Here is a 17,966-nt window from a genome sequence, read left to right as displayed (position 1 = left end):
CCAAAACACACACAGAGAGGAAATAATACAGTACTATCCACACTTTGCAGATGGGAAACTGAGGGACAGAATGCTTCAGATTTCATGTTTGACCCGGGGCAAGTCATTTAGATTTGCCCCAGGTCAGACAGGAAATCTGAAGCAAAACGGGATTGAACCCACATTCCTGGAGTCCCAGTCCAATGACTTCTCCACAAAAGCAACCTTCCTCTCTAACTGAATTGCTCTTATGTTGGGAGTTTATGACAGGCAAATACTGGATCCAACAATGCTATTTGTACAGTGACTTTCAAGAGCAATAATTGCATTTTGATTTAGTGGGCATTTGTAAAGGGTTGTAAAGGTTTTATAAATTGCCTATGTGACTTATGTGATGTCCTGCTTGTGAGTAAAGGATGTTCATGTGTTGGAAAGGAGAAGATACTCTAGATTTTTTGGGTTTACCATTGAAAAGGCCCAGTGTTAGTCTAACAATTCATTCTGAAAAAATATAAACTTTGTATTGTAAGTGATGTATTGTATAATTTTGGGCATGGGTACCCACTCATTTTCTAACTTGTTAAAGGATGGCTCCCATTCCTAAGTGTCCCTTTTCAAGGAATATTTTAGAATATTGCAATAAGAGTTTGTTTGACTTTTAAAAAATTCTTCAGTGTAGTTGAGGTAAATGATTAAGTTCAGCAAATCGCCACCCTTAAGCAGGGAGGAGTTTGGCTGGCTGGCCGGGAGAAGAAGGCAATGCTTGGGGGAGGAGGGGAGACGTAAAGCTGCTGAAAGAGCAGCCAGCATGATAGATGACTTACCACATAGGAATGATGGGTTTAAAAAGGTCAGCTGGGCCTGGCCACTCCCTCTTCACTCAGAACGCAACTCTTTATTTAAGTGTATAGCGGATGTTCAGTGCAGGTACTCAATAAATTAAGGCACAAAAGAACGAAAAAATGGCTTGGAAAAGGAATTAAGGAGAGGTGCTTGGTAATTGAGCGAACCGGGGGCAGTTGGGGACTCCTATAATTGGTACAGCAGTGAGCTAACCCCCGCATCATTATAGTCCACCTTAACCCCTCCTATGAGGGGGTGTGGTTGGTAAGGTCCCTGCAAGGGAATTGCTGGAGGGACCTGGATGAGAAGGGGGAGGAGCTGGTGAAAGCCCCCCCTCCCACTGGAATTGGCTGGAAGTGGTAAGTTCCCGGCAAGGGAATTGCTGGAGGAATCTCGATAAATGGGGGGGAGGGAGCTGTGGAAGCCCCCCCCCAAAATTGTCTGGAATTAGTAAGGTCTCAGCAGGGAATCTGCTGGAAGGACATACATTTTGCACCTGTACTGCACACATTTTATCCACCGGGTTAGTCCCAGACATCTGTCTAATAATAAAGTTGCAGCCTGATTAAACCCATATCTAATGTCTCCTGTCATTCTTTCGGCATAGCCAGACAATGGTATGTCTTAAAAAGAATGTGGAATGGAAAGGGACTACTATGGGAACCAGCTGGCTTGTTGCAAAGCACTGTTCAAATTCCACCTTTTGATGTTATTTGATTTTTTCTGTGTATTGAATGTAATTCTTGATTTAAAATGTGATCTATTGACCCCAGAAATTATTTATCTATCTATCTATCTATTAGCTTGCCCCCTCCGAATTATCAGCAAGTTGAACTCCAACTATGTCCTGAAAAAATCACTGTATATTAGTGTATTTTTTATTAATTAACTTCTTCTAGAATATTGGTAACTGATTAGAAGAGACCAGCAAGCTACAATCATTATTTGACTTTATCACCTTAAGTGTATGTGTTTGCTTAATTTGTGAAAATACTTAACAAAATTCAGCGGAGAAACACTTTCCCCATCAGAAATATATGTTTCCTGAAATCCTGTAATAGCTATGCTTACTATAATATCATAACTTTATTATTCTTTATAAAGATTTATAAAACTTGACATTTTTTGCAAGCTGTATTAGTTGTGAATAAGAAGACAGAAGAAATGCTTTTACAATTAAACAATGTTTATTTTTTTAAAGCACAAATGTGTCTCAGTTGCCTTCGGTTTGATTGGGTAAAGACACACCATGTATTTTGAGGTATATTAAACAAAAATAAAATAACCTGTTTTACTGTAGGGTTTGACTACTGGGTTTCTATGGGCCTAATTTTCATTCTAACAACTTTGAGAGAATAGTCTGAGGCTCTAAATGGTATCCAGACCACTCCATTTTCAATCTCATAAGGAACATTGTTCCTTGGGTCATACTGGCCTCCTCGGTAGTAAATGCCGTTGAGATTAGCAGCTTGACAGTTGTTGTACCACCAGCCCCCACCATACACTTCAGCACAGTTCTCCTCCCATTGGTCCCTGTCCCTGTCAAAGGTGCTGAACTTCATGTTAGCATGTGCTGTGTATTCACTACCTTCCTCCACTGAGCCTATGATCAGTGCATCCCCAGATGTCCCCTCATAAGCAGAGACGCTGAGGACATAGCCTTCTGACTCAGAACCTACATGTATATTATATTCTGCATAAGCATCATTGCCAGCCCAGTCCTCTAATTCGATTCGAAGGACAGTGTCCTTCTGGGTCAGTAAGTGGATGTTTTCATTGCCCAGCCAGAACTCTCCTTTCCCTTTGTCATCCACGCTGCCAAAACCTTTCTTGTAGTCTTGCCAGGTCCGGTTAAAATTCACTGATCCATCCAATCTCTGTTGGATCAAAAGCCATCCTCCCAAAGTGGTCTGTTGGTCGCAATAAACTGAAAAAACTTTATCGGATCCTGCTGGCTTGATTCTGAAAATGCCACTTTTGGCACCAGAAGTGTGTTTCTGGCGGACATCATCACAGTCTAAAAAAAAAAGTTGATCTGGTTCACAGAAGTTATCAGTAAAACTTTACATAGGCTCACGGGAATCCAAACAGTAATAATGTTGAGGGGAACTTGCTAACCATATTTTGGGAAATGTGCCATGCAACATTAAAAAATAGAGTTTACATGCAATTTAAATTGCAGATAACATTATCTGTGCAATTCATTTAGTATCCAATTATTGATATAAAATTTTGTCTCTACCTATCCTAAATGGCAACAAACAGACACATTGCTTGCATTGTATAATCAAATTAAATGGATTGCAGTGTAACCAGCGTGTCAGTTTGATTGTGGACTGAATCTGGCTCTGCTAACTCAGGATCTATTTTCAGTCATGTGGATGGATACCTGTCCCAGTGTAGCTTGTTCCAAGCTTCTCTCCTCCTGTTCTCAAGCTGCGTGCCCGAAAGTCTGGGGTATCCTCTCCACTCTCATCATGTTGCAACCCACCTAACTCCTCAGTCACTGCTCGGCTCTTTAGCAATTTGGTTTCAAAAGTGGAGCCACCCTTGTTGAAACTAGTAGAGCTGCTACTGCTGCTGGTCTTTATTGTCTTGGAATGAGCCGAACTGCCACTCTGAACTTTGCTGGAAGGGAATTTAGATGTGTCAAAGACATCCTCTTCCCCCTCCCCTAGATCTGTGAAACTCTCCGACCCTCCAAAACTCATAGTGTGACTAGCAGATCCACCACTGCTAAAACTTCCAGTTCCAGTTCCACGGTCAGTGCCACTAGTGCTTGTGTAGGTGGTATGGAATTTGCTACCAGCAGACCCAAACCCTGGGGTAAAAAATTTTCCAAAGTCTGGAGTTAAGCCATCAAAGTCAGGGAAGTCTCCTCTCTCACCCTGAGAGGTCACTCTGACATTCAAGGTGCCCCCTTGCTCTGCTACTTCTTCCTTCCCTAAACCTTGAAATTTGGAGCAGTCAGAACCATCAGGTGAAGTCATTGTTTCAACAATCTCTTCTCTAGGGCCTCCAGGACCACTGATAATTTTTTTGGTGATAGTTTTGATACATGTATGGTGGATTACAGAGGAGCTAGGTCTTTCTCCCAAACCACCAGATGCCTTTCCATGATCAGAAGTCACTATTTTGCCATCTCGTGGTCCTCCACCTACATCTGATCCTACTGAAACATGTGAAGAAGTCTCTACTGAGGATCCTTTTGCCTCTGCTTCTGGCCTTTCTAGGGTCATCACAACCTGTTTAATATCATCAAGGATGGTTAGCTCTTGGATTTCTGGCAGAACCACAGTTTTATAATGCCCAGGAACAGTAGAGTCCTTCAGTGGCCTCATTTTCAGCACCTTCAAAGAACTAGTTTCAAGTTCAGACTGCAGATTGATTGAATTGGCCTGTGTGAGCTGCTTCTGGATGTTTTCATAGCTCTCTGTGTCCACTTGGTAACTGAAACTTTTAGCACAGGATCCTTTGCAGGCACGTATCTTAATATCAATGTCCACCTTTACAAGAGATAGAGAGAAATACATTTGTTTAGATGGTGATCCCTGTCTCTTTCAAACAACTCTCTCTTTTTACCAGAGTGAGAACTCTGGTGATTACACTAGAGCCCACTGCCTCTCATTCAACTGTGTGTGCTCCAGCCTACAATTGAACTTGGGCTACTCCAAATCTCAGTTTTTAAATCTGAAGCACCAAAGATCCACTGATGGTTACAGCATGTATAATTGGCAATACTGGAGTCCTAGAATCATCCCTGCAAGGGCCCAATTTTTGCCATTCTTATTCACACTGTGTAGTATGGTCCCACTGATTTCTGTAGGAGTCTTCTGGAATAAGGTACTACTCAGAGCAAGGCAGAGTGGCAGAATTGGGCCCTTGCAGGTGTACCTATAGTATACCTGTCAAAAAATCACATGGCTATGCTTAGGGACCTACCAAATTTACGGTCATGAAAAACACATCGCGGACTGTGAAATCTGGTCTTTTGTGTGCTTTTAACCTATAATATACAGATTTCTTGGGGAAACCAGTGTTTCTCAGATTGGGGGTTCTGACCCAAAAGGGCTCTGCAGAGGGGGTTGCAGTATTGCCACCCTTATTTCTGCACTGCCTTCAGAGCTGGGCAGCTGGAGAGCAGCGGCTGTTGGCCAGGCACTCAGCTCTGAAGGCAACGCTGCACCAGTAGCAGTGCAGAAGTAAGGGTGGCAATACCATACCATGCCACCCTTACTTCTGTGCTGCTGCCTCCAGAAACGGGTGGCTGGAGAGTGGCGGTTACTAACTGAGTGCCCAGCACTGCAGTCAGCAGCAGCACAAAGGTAAGGATGGCAATACCATACCATGGCATCCTTACTTCTGCGCTGCTGCTGGCAGCAGCTCTGCCTTCAGAGCTGGGATCCCGGCCAGCAGCTGCCACTCTCCAGCTGCCCAGCTCTGAAGGCAGAAGTAATGGTAGCAATAACCTTGCTACAATAACCCTACAATAACCTTGCGACCTCCCCACAACTCCTTTTTGGGTCAGGACCCCTACAATTACAAGCCATGACATTTCAGATTTAAATAGCTGAAATCATGAATTTTCCGATTTTAAAAATCCTATGACTGTGAAATTGACCAAATTGGACTGTGAGTTTGGTAAGGCCCTAACTCTACTGGTATGTATAATGGTGGTGGGAATAACTGGTTCAAAGGAGCGACTGATGAAAAGAAGAATTAGCCTCTGGATCAGGGTTCAAAATGATGTTGCTCGCCCTGCTTGGTGAGCCAGGACATATTTTGGCAGCCCATCATTTTGGTTTTGCTCCTCAGCCTGTCCTACTGCTGCCTTACAGCCACCTTGTGTTGTCATCAATGCAACTAGCTAATCAAAAGGCCAAAGATCTTAATACAAACATAGATGGGCTATACGCCAGCTGTGAGAGCCCAGAAAAGAGATGAGATACCTTTATAGGTGCTCCCTCCTACCCTAGCTGCTCACAAGTCTCTCATCAGCCACACCTGCAGCTCCTTGGAGAAGGAGGAGCATCACTCACTGAGGCCAATCAGTGCCAGTTGTAGGGAAATGCAGCACTAACTATTCTTGTTTCCTGCCCGAGAGAGGGCAGTAGGCAGAAACTCTCCCACTAACACAAGAGGAACAACTACACAGACAATAACTCAGAGGGAGCCTACAAGCCTGCTAAGGGGCATCTGAATCTCACATAGGAGGATCTGAGCCTCATTGAGCAGAAACCAAGCCTATCTGAGTCTGAGGGGACATCTGTCTCATATAGGCGGAGTTTGGTTTGAAGGTAGATCTTGTGAAATTATTGGTCCATTTTCTTTTCAGCTGCAGAATTCCTCTGGATGTAAGGACTGATAGGTCCTGTTTTTTGTAGCTGTGCTTTGGAAATAACAGAAGTTACATGACAGTCACCTACCTCCAAGCGCTTCATCTCCACAACCTGATCTCGGATACTGTTTTGCAGTTCTTTAATCCTGTTTACTTGGACAAAAACTTTCTGCTTTAATGTCACAAGTCTCCTTCTCAGATCTTCTGAAACTTGTCCATATTTAATGTCACTCTCTGGAACAGAAAAATGTCCTTGTCAGCCTCATGGGAGATTTCTCCCCCAAGAATAGCAGATACAAATTAAATAAATAAAAATCAGAAATACATTTACAAGGATCCAAATTAACATGGAAAAAGATCCATTTAGAATTTTAAGTATATATGTATACCATAATATTGGATAGGTAGAAATTAGCACAAGATTTTATTTTAGTTAAGAGTCTTGTTATTATGTATGATCTGCCTTTTTGATAATAAGCAGTATTATGGCATATTTATTTTAATTAAATATTAATTGGTTGTGCAAAATAGTGCAGGAAAGGAACCTAGTGTGTTTTGGAAACATTAGCCCAACTGTGCTGGAAAGAAAACACACATTTTGATTCCTTTTGTAGGACAGAATTACCATTTTTTAAAAAGAAAATATTGCAATAAACGTATGAAATTTATGTGGTTGAAACAAACATGGACTATAATCATGAAGATTTTAGATATGTTAAATTAGATACAAGATGCAAATATAGTCTTGCTTTTGCACAAATATTTTTCTTGCAAAAGTATAATTCTGAAAAGGAAACATTCATGTTTTCAAAAATAATTAAGCATTCTCTTCTACAGGGATGCAGCAATAGTCTCAAAACTATGGTAAAAGAACAAGTGACTTTTAAAAAAAATCAATGAGAGTTTCTCTTTCAAAGGGATTACAGGATTCAGCCCCATGTAAATTGCTGTGTTTGAAGATCAATACTGCAGAAAACTATTGTTGTTCTAATTCTGCACCTGCCATAGCCAACAGCTGCTATCTCTCCCCCCAGGCCTGCTTTTGAAATATTTCTTTCAGATATAGATTTAGGGCCTGATCCTGCATTTCTTGCACACTCAAAAATCTCATTAACTGCAGGAAAGGCATAAAGTACAGGTCTTTAAGATGTATTATTCCATTTCTATGTAGTTACACTAACATAAAACTGGCGCAATCCGGAGAAGAGTCAGGCCCAATATTTTTAAGTCATGGTTATCTTACAAGAAGGACAAAGTAAACCTGCTTTCAACTGGCTGCTTTTAGCAGAAGTTAACATAACGTTGGTATATATTTTAGAACAACGCATATGTTAATACTTACCATGGCCACTGGCCACATTTCCTTTCAGGATGTTAATTGTTTCCACAGTTAACACGTTAGATTTTTTGTACTTGTTTTCATTATCTAACAACAGGTTCCTAATTCTTTGTATTCTATGATGAAAATCTTTATCAGTTTCATCAATCAATCCTTGCATCCTGCAGCCTGAAGGACATTTGTGACCCTAAAATGAGCAAAAATGAAAGATAAATATCTTAATGATACACATTTCTTTAGTATTATGACTACCAAGTTTTGTACAAACCTGGAAACCCACTAATGAGCTCAGGGCCAGATTCTGCCTCATTCCCTCATTTATCTTACATACTCCACTCATTCCACTATTAGTCCAGTTATTTTCAGTAGAAGAGGGATGGTCTTGTGGTTAAGACTCTGGACTGGGACTCAAAAGACCTGCTTTCAGTCCCTAGCTTTGCTACAGATTTCCTCTGTGACCTTGGAAATTTAATGTGGGGCTGATTCTTCATCCTGTTACATCGGTTTTACAATGGTATATTTCCATCAAAATCACTGGAGTTAAACCAGTGTAAAATTGCTGTGATGGAGTGGGTAATCAGGCCTTCAGTCTCAGTTCCCCATTTGTAATATGGGGATAATGGCAAACCCTCCCAGAGGTGCTGTGAGAATTAATTCATTATTCAGTCTGAGGAAGAGTGGCAGAATCTGCACCTCTATAAGAGAAGTTTGCCTAAGAAAAGCAAAATGTTCCTAGAAAAGCAAGGAGATTTGGAAACACACCAAAGTACAAATGGCAAGTGCCCAAAGGAGGATTAAGACTGAGAGGACTCAGAGGAGCACCAATTACTATTTTCAAAGCAACAATCACTATACATAATGCTCATGCTCTTATTGGTGTTAATGGCAAAACTCCCATTAACGTCAGATGGTGTAGGACCTGACCTCTTATGATTGGGTGCTTATACAAACATACATCCAGTCAATCAAACAGTGTGTATATTTTACTGAACATTTTGTCATCAGATTTTATATAAAGTAACTTCTTTTTGTTCTTCCTTTCCACATTTCTTTCCTGCCAGTAAATATTCCTCCCCACCACCACCCATTTAGTCCTTGGGTATCAATACTCTTGAAAATTTCCCACTCTTATCTGTTCTTTCTCTTTAAGGCACTTTTCTGATTCTGTCTTTCTCTAAACTTACTTCAATTTCTTTTTTCCTTTCCTTTCTCTCTCTCTTTCACTGGCTCATTTTTAATTCCTCTGTGATCTTCTCACCCTCCTTGCTCTATCCCTTTGTCTCTTTTTCCCTCTCTCCACACAAAATGCTTGGAAGTGGGAGGCTCTGTGCCACTATTCGCTTGGCACATGGCAAAGGGTAGCCCTGCAGCACTCACTGAGCCTGGATTCTGGTGCTCTGAAGATCCAATAATGAATGCACTATTGGTGTTATAGTGGATTCTAGTGGCGTGGTGGTGGGACTGTAACTATGAAAACAACTCTGATGCACTTACAAGTACTTTGCTGACCCATGAAGCAGTTTTTCCTGAAAATCAGGTAAAACAGCTGTGATAACTGATGCATTACAGATATACCATGTTGGATCTAAGATATATTTAGTAAACGTTCATGGCACCAAGGAAGTGTAGTGCACCTAAGGTCCATTTGAGTAGCAGTGATTAGCTAAGCTTTCTGCTTCCCTCCTCTTTTCTTACCCAGTCATCATCTGCACAGAAAGGCCAGCTCTTATCCTGTTTGCACTCGGATTGGATTCCATGTTCCATCACCCTCGGGCCACGCACACCTCCTCCCTCCTTCAAAAATAGGCTATCTTCATCTGTTGCCTGCCATAGAGACAAGGGAAAAAAGCAAAAGTGAGATTAGTTTTATAGACAGCAGTACAATGAAGTAATAAAACTGAAGTCACTGAACATTCTATGAAACAGTTAGCCTATGGCAGAAATAGGCATGTGGAAAAATATAATCAGTCAGTGTAAGTAATCTAGTCCATAAGTTTCCTGCATGAAATTATTTTGTTTTGTCCAAATAAGAGTCTCCTTCTAATCTAGTTAAAGCATATAACTATGGTATTGGATGATGCTTAAGATATTTTTAATAACAGAATGATTAAGCATGCATTTAATATTATATGTTTACATAAAAACAACTGCTTTAAACTGAATTGATAGTCTTTTAATTAAGCCCCTCAGTGTTTCTAAAATAAACCTCTATTTTCAGTCTACACTTTAGGCTACAACTAGGCATAGAAATGCTATGTGGTGATCTCTCTTTATTACTTCTGGTGGTTTTAAATTACAAGAGGTCAAAATTGTTTATAACTCTTTATTGGAAGGCATAGCTTTAAAAGCACAGGAAAATAATACTAATATGGTGACTGAGGGAGGAAATAAACATACCAAGATTTTGTTTAATCCTGAAAGAGGAAAAAGTCCTTGTTCACCAATTCTAAATCAAAATGTCATAAGGATTTTTGACCATGCATACTAATCTTTGTTCAGGAAAGTGATCACAGCAATATTTCTATTTCTCTAACAGATAGTACAGATGTCTTTGGGAGGTATCAGGTGTCACTGGGTACCTTTGACCACATTACAAATTATCAAAGTAGAATAAAAATTAACTCAGAGATGAGGAAGATCTTAGCTTCCAGAGCCAGCTCCTCAGTTAGTTTGGGGTAAAGTCGTTGAAATCAACAGAGTACTGCTGATTTACACCAACTGAGGATCTGGCCCATACGTATCTTTAATCTAATGAGCAAAAAAAAAAAAATTAAGTTCCTAAATATGTTCCATGGGCTTTTAAAAATTGACTTTACACACAAGTACATGATAGATTGTAATAGCTCCAAATTGACCCTTTCTGTTTGATCAGATCACCCACACACACTCTGACTTCTTCATTTCTTTCAAAAAGAATAATAAGGAAATGTGTATATAAGAATTTACCAGAGTATTATAGGCTGAATCTTAAACTAGCCAACAACAGGTTTAAATTAGCATAGCTGGGAGCTAAGGCTACTGCTCTTCTTATTGAAAAAGATATTACTCCTTAGCTCTCCTTCAGCCTGACAATGCTGCCACTGAAATCAATGGCAACATTCTTATTCTGTGCCTACGTACTACAGCAAAGATGGGACCAAATTCTGTCTCATGTACAACCAGAGAATCCCACTGAAGGCAACTGAGATCCAGGGGTGCAACTGAGAGTAGAATTTGGCTAATAACATCTAAAATCCCACACAGGGCTTGGAGACCTCTGTACCTAGGTGCAGTGGAATAGGTTAAGGACTTACAGCCTCACCTCTGAATCTACTGATTATTAGCCATTTATCTTCTTCGCGCTGCCAGATACCTTCAGCAAAATTCATCTCCAGTGCTTCTTGAGGAACCAGATTGGCAGTAAAATGCAGAAGAGACTCAAGTGGGAAGGGCCAGTAATGAAGTGGTTAGGGTAGGCTTGTGTGAGTGTGTGTCTGTGTCTTTTTCAAACTATGTCATAACCAAAGAGTATTTGTTTTAGTTTGTTACGTGAATATTCATTCAATAAAATGCCCTTTTTTTCAAAAGAGAAAGCCAAGATATCAAAAGAGTCAAATAAAGTGAAATCATACCCAGACTACGCTGAGGCACAGCCATGTGCACAAGATCCTCAGAAGTATCATCTTCGGTGGCAGGCTGAGGAGGAGTCTGACGGAAAGGATACCTTCCACTTGGTTTTTGCTTCATTTTAAACCTTCCTGAACTGCTTAGATTAATCATTATGTTCTCTTCTGTTTGAAGAGTTGCATGCAGCACGCCCCCAGTTGGTTACCTGAGGCCTCTTGCACAAGCTCCTGAGTTTGTTTGCTCTAGATAAGTTTGTGCAATGCCAGCTTGGGGGTGGGGTAGAACCCACATTCCAGGAAAGAAATTGTCTACAGCTTCATTTCTGGTAACTAAATTTTGGAATAACGTGTATGTAAAATAGCCAACAATACTTAACCACTGGAAGATATTCATGCTGCAAATCTGGTATTTAAATAGCATAATTAAGCAATCATAAAATCATAAATTTGTCCTTAATTGTATGATTATCTTCTGTGGACTTCAAAGTCAATGGGGCTACTTACTGCAGGAAAGGAAGCAAGATCATAGTCTAATAAATGTTAATTCAGGATATATATGGTCATCGACATAAACTAATTACTGAGAGATGTTTCTATGGACGTCCCATGCTCAGCTCTGCCATTTTCATAATTCTGGGTCAGTCTCATCCTGCGCTCTTTACTCAGACAAAATTCCCATTGACGTCAAATAAGGACTAACGAGCTGACCCTAGTTGTAAAACTGTGCTGTTTACACATTTATATAATTAAACAGTATTTGCTTAGTATGAAATACATATATCCCCATGCTTTATTTTATCTGGCTACTAAAATATAATTTAAATTAAGAAAAGAAAAAGTAGAAGTTGGGTCTGAAACTTTTCCCATTGTTTTCAACATGCACTGCTAGATACAAGATACAGTATATGGCTGACCAAATCTTCCCTGAGCAAGTGTCCTCTGTCCTATGTTTTCCACTTGATTCCTTTGAAATAAACATTGATTTATAAACAGCAATTGTACAGCAGCTTAGTATCTCTGAATGGCTGGGAACAAATATAGAGGATAAAGCTGTCTCCTAATGACACCTACTTTTATGTAGACCATACACTTTAAGAATCAGACATTTTTTAAAGGAAAGTATGAAGAACAGAAAATATAAGAACAGTCCTATATTATGAGATAGGGCTAGGTGCTGGAGGGTTATTTCTCTCAAGTCATTTTTTCTGCTGGGGAAATAGGGATTGGTTCAGTCTTATTTAGTATCACTGATTTAATGGCAATGTAGTTATTCTTAGTGCATAGTTTCATATTTTGATTGAAGTGGGAGATTTAGCATAGGAGAAATATTTTTAGAATTAGTACATCCCATTTAAAATCCCTGTAGTGTGTGATATGGTGACTTATTGCAATCATATCAATATGTGTAATAATACCAAGGAAACCCTTTAACGAATAACCTGGTGGCACAAAAAGTTCTTTCAACGTGTTCTGTTTATTCAGTAGGTATTGGTCTATGAAGGCTCTGTTATATTATTAAATGTGCTTTGGCTGTCACACAAAAGAAAATATATTCATTTAGAATTTATGCTTTTACTGGTTCACCTTTTTTATATTTTGCTTCGTAGGTCTTTGGAGGTTATAAATCACATAGGACTCCTGGCAAAGTTATTAAGATCCGGTCCATGTGGAGGTTGCTACAGAATTAATAACGACGGTTCATCAGTTCATATGAAGTTGTATATTGAGCAGAGACATGAGCATATTTTAACTGTAAGTCCAACACACTAACAGAGTTTATAAACTCTGCTGGTGAAATACTGTGCTTGTGGTGTTTATAAACTTCATTGGCTGAACCTTTCCTACTGGATTAAAGAAGAACTGGGTCCAGACTGGATAAGAGATTTGCATTTGTCCTTAAATAGTAGGAGAGTTTCTCCTTCACTTATGTATATTCCATGTATCTCTTCCACTCATCTTTGGCAATGACCTGTTTCTTTCAGTTAAGAGGCAGAACATTATCAGCTGCCATAATAACTTAAGAGCAGAGCACATGCATATGTCTTTGCCGGAATGGGATCTTATTCTGTGAACTCTTCTATATATGAATCATGTCTTTCTATCTGTGGTTCTGGGTGCCACTGGAATATAAAACAAAGATGATGATGATGATGATAGCTATTTCAAAACAAAACTTAAAATTTTTAAGGATGTGGGGAAACAAGTAAATATTATACTGCCTGTCAAATACTCGACAGCGTTTCTTTTTTGGAACAAAAAGTGTCACCAAAATATAATAAAATCTAGCATATGCAGATGTGGGACTATGCAGTTTAGAAAGTGAATAAAATTTGCTCTTGTGTTTTTAAAACTGCACCACACTAGGCATTCACAAACATCCCCACCACGCTGAAGCTGCACCATTGTATCTGTGTGCCATCCTGTAGCCACATTTTAAAACTTACTGCTAACTGCGTGCAACAAATTTAATTCGTAATAACTGCTTCTAATTGATCCAGCAGTCCTTTCATGTTCCCCTTCTCACCCTCTCACTTCTTATGCTCCTGCTTCTCCTCCTGTTCATTGTTCCCTGAGGGGTCAATTCAACTCCTAGTGAAAAAAGGGAGTTGAACTGAATCCTTTGTCTCCCTCTTCCATTCTTAACGTCATGCACCATTTCATGCTGCTCCTATGACTGTCAACAAAGGGCTAGATTCATACAAAGGGACTTTGGTGTTGTAATGCCTAACTCCTAGGCACCCTGCTGCCTCGCAGAATTCTCAGCACTGAGTTAGGCATCCGGGATGCCCATACAACACATGGGGAGTGCTGGGCATCTAACAAACAGATTCTCAGAAGCCAGCAAGCTGAGCAGGGAGGTGCCAAAGCTAGACAGGAGTGAAATGCAGAGGGAAGGGACAGGGTTCAAGCCACCAACCACAATGGAACTTAGGTGCCCTAACCACAGGGCTATTGGGTTTTCTGGGACACACACCCGGCCACAAAAATTACTGACCTGCTCACTCTTGGCTGGGGCCTGATCCAGTATATATACGATCCAGCAGGTGTGGTCTGAGCACACCCACTGAATCAGGACCCCAGGTGAGATAGTCAGGGGAACACCTAGTTTGAGAATCCCACCAAAGACCCAGGAAACAGTTGAAAAAGGGGAACAGAAAGGAACAGCAGAGACCCAGTGAGAGTTGCCATGAGAGAGCTGCATGAGACTGAGGGAGAATTGCTGAGAGCTGTTGGGAGAGTGCTGCAGATGAAAACTATCAGGAAGAACTGACCAGAGTGGAGAAATCCTGCCAAGTAAAAGGGAAGAACTCAGAGAGGCAGGCTGAGCCCAGGAACAAGAGTATTGATTCTGGAGGGAAGTTTGAATGAGCAGGGGTAGGACTCACAGGCAAAGGGGAATGGGGATGGAACACTGCAGGGACCAGAAGATGTGAGTTGAGGGCTGTGGGAGAAGAGCAGCAAGAAGAAAGGACAGTTACCTGTTCCGTAACTGGCGTTCTTCGAGATGTGTTGCTCAGGTGTATTCCGCAGTAGGTGTGTGTGCTCGCCACGTGCACCGGTGCCGGAAGTTTTTCCCTTAGCAGTACGCGTAGTGGGGGATCCCCACTGTGACCCCTGGAGTGGCGCCTCTATATCACGCCATAAAGGGGGCTGCGCACTCCCCTCACCCTCAGTTCCTTCTTGCCAGACAACTCCAACAGAGGGGAAGGAGGGCGGGATGTGGAATACACCTGAGCAACACATCTCGAAGAATGCCAGTTACGGAACAGGTAACTGTCCTTTCTTCTTCGAGTGACTGCTCATATGTATTCCACAGTGGGTGACTCCAAGCTATACCTGATGGAGGTGGGTAGGAGTTTAAGGTTACCAGGGTGGAGTACCGCCCTACCAAACCCGGCGTCATCCTGCATTTGGGAGACGATCGCATAGCGCGATGAAAAGGTGTGGACAGAGGACCATGTAGCAGCCCTGCAGGTGTCCTGAATAGGGACATGACCCACATAAGCAGCCGACGAGGCCTGCACTCTCGTCGAATGAGCCTTCACTAGAAGAGGCGGGGGAACCCCTGCCAGGTCGTAACACGTGCGAATGCACGAGGTGATCCAGCGGGAGATCCGCTGGGTGGAAACCGGTTGCCCCCTCATGCACTCAGCCGATGCAATGAAAAGCTGAGGGGATTTCCGGAATGGCCCTGTCCGGTCTAGGTAAAAAGCCAGTGCTCTATGCACATCTAGCATGTGTAGGCGTCGTTCCTCATTGGAGGAATGGGGCTTGGGACAGAGAACTGGTAGGAAGATGTCCTGATCCATGTGAAAAGCCGAAAGTACCTTTGGCAGAAAGGCTGGGTGCGGGCGGAGTTGTACCTTGTCCCTATGGAAGACCGTATATAGGGGATCAGAGGTCAGGGCCCTAAGCTCCGAGACCCGGCGGGCTGAGATGATAGCCACCAGGAATGCCACTTTCCATGATAAGTGGGACCAGGAACACATGGCCAAGGGTTCAAAGGGGGGGGGCATGAGGCGGGAGAGCACTAGGTTCAGGTCCCAGAGTGGGACCGGGGGTCTGGTGTAAGGGAATGCCTGATCCAGACCTTTCAAAAACCGGGAAGTCATGTGGTGGGAAAATACTGACTGACCAGACACCGGAGGGTGGAAAGCCGAAATTGCCTGCTAAGTGTACCCTGACCAAGGTGGGCGCCAGTCCTTGGGTCCTAAGGGACAGGAGGTAATCGAGGATGAGCTGGAGCAATGTGGATGAGGGGAAGGAGCCCCTCTCCCTCGCCCACGTGGAGAACCGATACCATTTGGCCAGGTAGGTTCGTCGTGTGGACGGCTTCCTGCTCTCCAACAGAACTTGCCTAACATCCTCAGAGCACCTCCCCTCCTCCTCGTTTAACCATGGAGCAGTCACGCTGACAAGTGAAGCGCGGCCAGGTCGGGGTAGAGGAGGGATCCTCCCTCCTTGGAGAGGAGGTCCGGTCAGAGCGGCAGCCTGCGCGGAAGGGCCACTAGAAGTTGTAGGAGGGTCCCATACCAATGTTGACGGGCCCAATCCGGCGCTATCAGGATAACCCTCGACCCATCTGCCTTCACTTTCTGTAGGACCTTGTCTATCAGGGGGACGGGCGGGAAGGCATAGAACAGGCAGCCTGACCATGGAATCAGGAACGTGTCCGATATCACTCCTTCGCCCCCTCCTGCCCTGGAGCAGAACTGAGGGCAGAGGCGATTCTGGTCGGTGGCAAAAAGATCCACCTGGGGAGTGCCCCACTCTAGGAAAAGCTGCCTGGCAACCTCCCTGTGAAGTGACCACTCGTGCTGTTGGGAGAAAACCCTGCTCAGGCAATCGGCTCACGTATTGCACACGCCAGGTAGGTTAAAGGCCCTCAAGGAGATGTTGTGGGTTATACAGAACTCCCACAGGTCTAGGGCTTCCTGGCACAAGGCCGAGGACCTCGTGCCCCCTTGCCTGTTGATGCAATACATCGCGGTCGTATTGTCTGTGAGGACTCTGACCATCTTCCCCCGCAGATACCGGTGGAAGGCTATACAGGCTAGGTGCACCACCCTGAGTTCTCTGACATTTATGTGCAGGGACAACTCCGAGGCCGACCATCTGCCCTGGGTCTGGAAGCTCCCCACATGGGCTCCCCACCCCAGGTCCGAGGCGTTCAACACCAGATGTATCGAGGGAGGGGCCTCTCGGAAGGGAATCCCTTGCAACATATTGCTTGGGAGGGACCACCACTCCACATCGGCCACCACCACGGGTGGAAGCGTGACGACCTTGTCCAGGCTGTCCCTGGTTTGGGAATATTGGGAGGCCAACCAAAGTTGAAGGGGCCGCATCCTGAGTCTGGCATGTCACACCACCGAGGTGCATGCCTCCATATGGCCTAAGAGTTGAAGGCACACCCTTGCCGTCATTACAGGGAAGGCCGTGACTGAAGCTATGAGACCTTTGAGCGTCTCGAACCTGTCTTGGGGGAGAGAGGCCGTGGCCACTACTGAGTATAACAGCGCCCCATGAAGTGTATGCGCTGAACCGGGACTAATGTGGACTTGTCCTTGTTTACCACTAGGCCTAGACTATTGCAAGTGGCCAGGAGGAATTCCACCTGGGCCTGTACCTGAGACTTGCCCTTGAGTAACCAGTCGTCCAGGTAGGGGAAGATTTGCAGCCTGTTCTGCTGAGGTGGGCTGCCACCACCGCCATGTATTTGGTAAAAACCCTGGGGGCCATAGAGAGGCCAAAGGGAAGGACCATAAACTGGTAGTGGTCCTTCCCTACCAGGAAACGGAGGAAGCACCTGTGACCCTCGAAAATATGGATGTGAAAGTACTCATCCTGGAGGTCCAGGGCTGCAAACCAATCCCCCGGGTCTAGGGATGGAACAATAGAGGTCAGGGACACCATACGGAACTTGCAACAGACCAGAACTGGTTAAGATACCACAAGTCGAGGATGGGTCTGAGCCTGCCTTTCGCCTTCGGAATCAGGAAATACCGGGAGTAAAACCCCTTGCCCTGGAATTCCCGAGGTACCATCTCCACCGCGCCCAGGGTGAAGAGGTGCGCCACCTCCTGGTTTAGAAGGAGGGAGTGCTCCGGGTCTCTGGGGACCTCCCAGGACAGAGGATGGTGGGGAAGGGGCGAGGCGAATTGCAACATATACCCCTTGGAGAGGATACTGAGGACCCAGCAGTCCGACATTATACGGGACCATTGCCCTCGGAAGGCAGATAAACGGTTGCTAAACACCAACTTTATTAACTGCAGGGCTTCCCAGGCAACAGGCCCAGTGGTCCCCCGCAAAATCAAAAGCGCCTCTTCCCCTGCCTCTCGCCCTTCGAGGGGCCAGG

The 17,966-nt window shown here is 43.5% G+C and overlaps 1 protein-coding gene across 1 annotated transcript; it reads right to left on the bottom strand.

The window, feature by feature from the left end:
- Window positions 1–1,987: 1,987 nt before the first annotated feature.
- Window positions 1,988–11,219, bottom strand: FGA (fibrinogen alpha chain). Its single transcript, XM_054029506.1, has 6 exons — window positions 11,111–11,219; window positions 9,195–9,323; window positions 7,503–7,686; window positions 6,249–6,394; window positions 3,212–4,328; window positions 1,988–2,839 (listed from the first exon to the last, which is right to left on the bottom strand). The coding sequence occupies exons 1-6, from the start codon at window positions 11,159–11,161 to the stop codon at window positions 2,130–2,132; spliced, it is 2,337 nt and encodes a 778-aa protein (XP_053885481.1). The 5' UTR covers window positions 11,162–11,219; the 3' UTR covers window positions 1,988–2,129.
- Between the last annotated feature and the right edge of the window lie 6,747 nt (window positions 11,220–17,966).

Source organism: Malaclemys terrapin, chromosome 5 (genome assembly GCF_027887155.1).
Source record: "Malaclemys terrapin pileata isolate rMalTer1 chromosome 5, rMalTer1.hap1, whole genome shotgun sequence".
Classification (NCBI taxonomy): Eukaryota; Metazoa; Chordata; order Testudines; family Emydidae; genus Malaclemys; species Malaclemys terrapin.
Note: the sequence above shows the minus strand (reverse complement) of the source record. Positions and strands in the feature narration are given on the sequence as shown.

Excerpts from the sequence above, each read along its gene's own strand:
- FGA (XM_054029506.1), bottom strand. The coding sequence starts at position 11,161 with ATGATACTTCTGAGGATCTTGTGCACATGGCTGTGCCTCAGCGTAGTC. Across the intron at positions 7,687-9,194 it reads TCTGTGCAGATGATGACTGG|GGTCACAAATGTCCTTCAGG; the intron begins GTAAGAAAAGAG and ends TGCTCATTTTAG. Across the intron at positions 6,395-7,502 it reads AAATGTGGCCAGTGGCCATG|AGAGTGACATTAAATATGGA; the intron begins GTAAGTATTAAC and ends TTTCTGTTCCAG.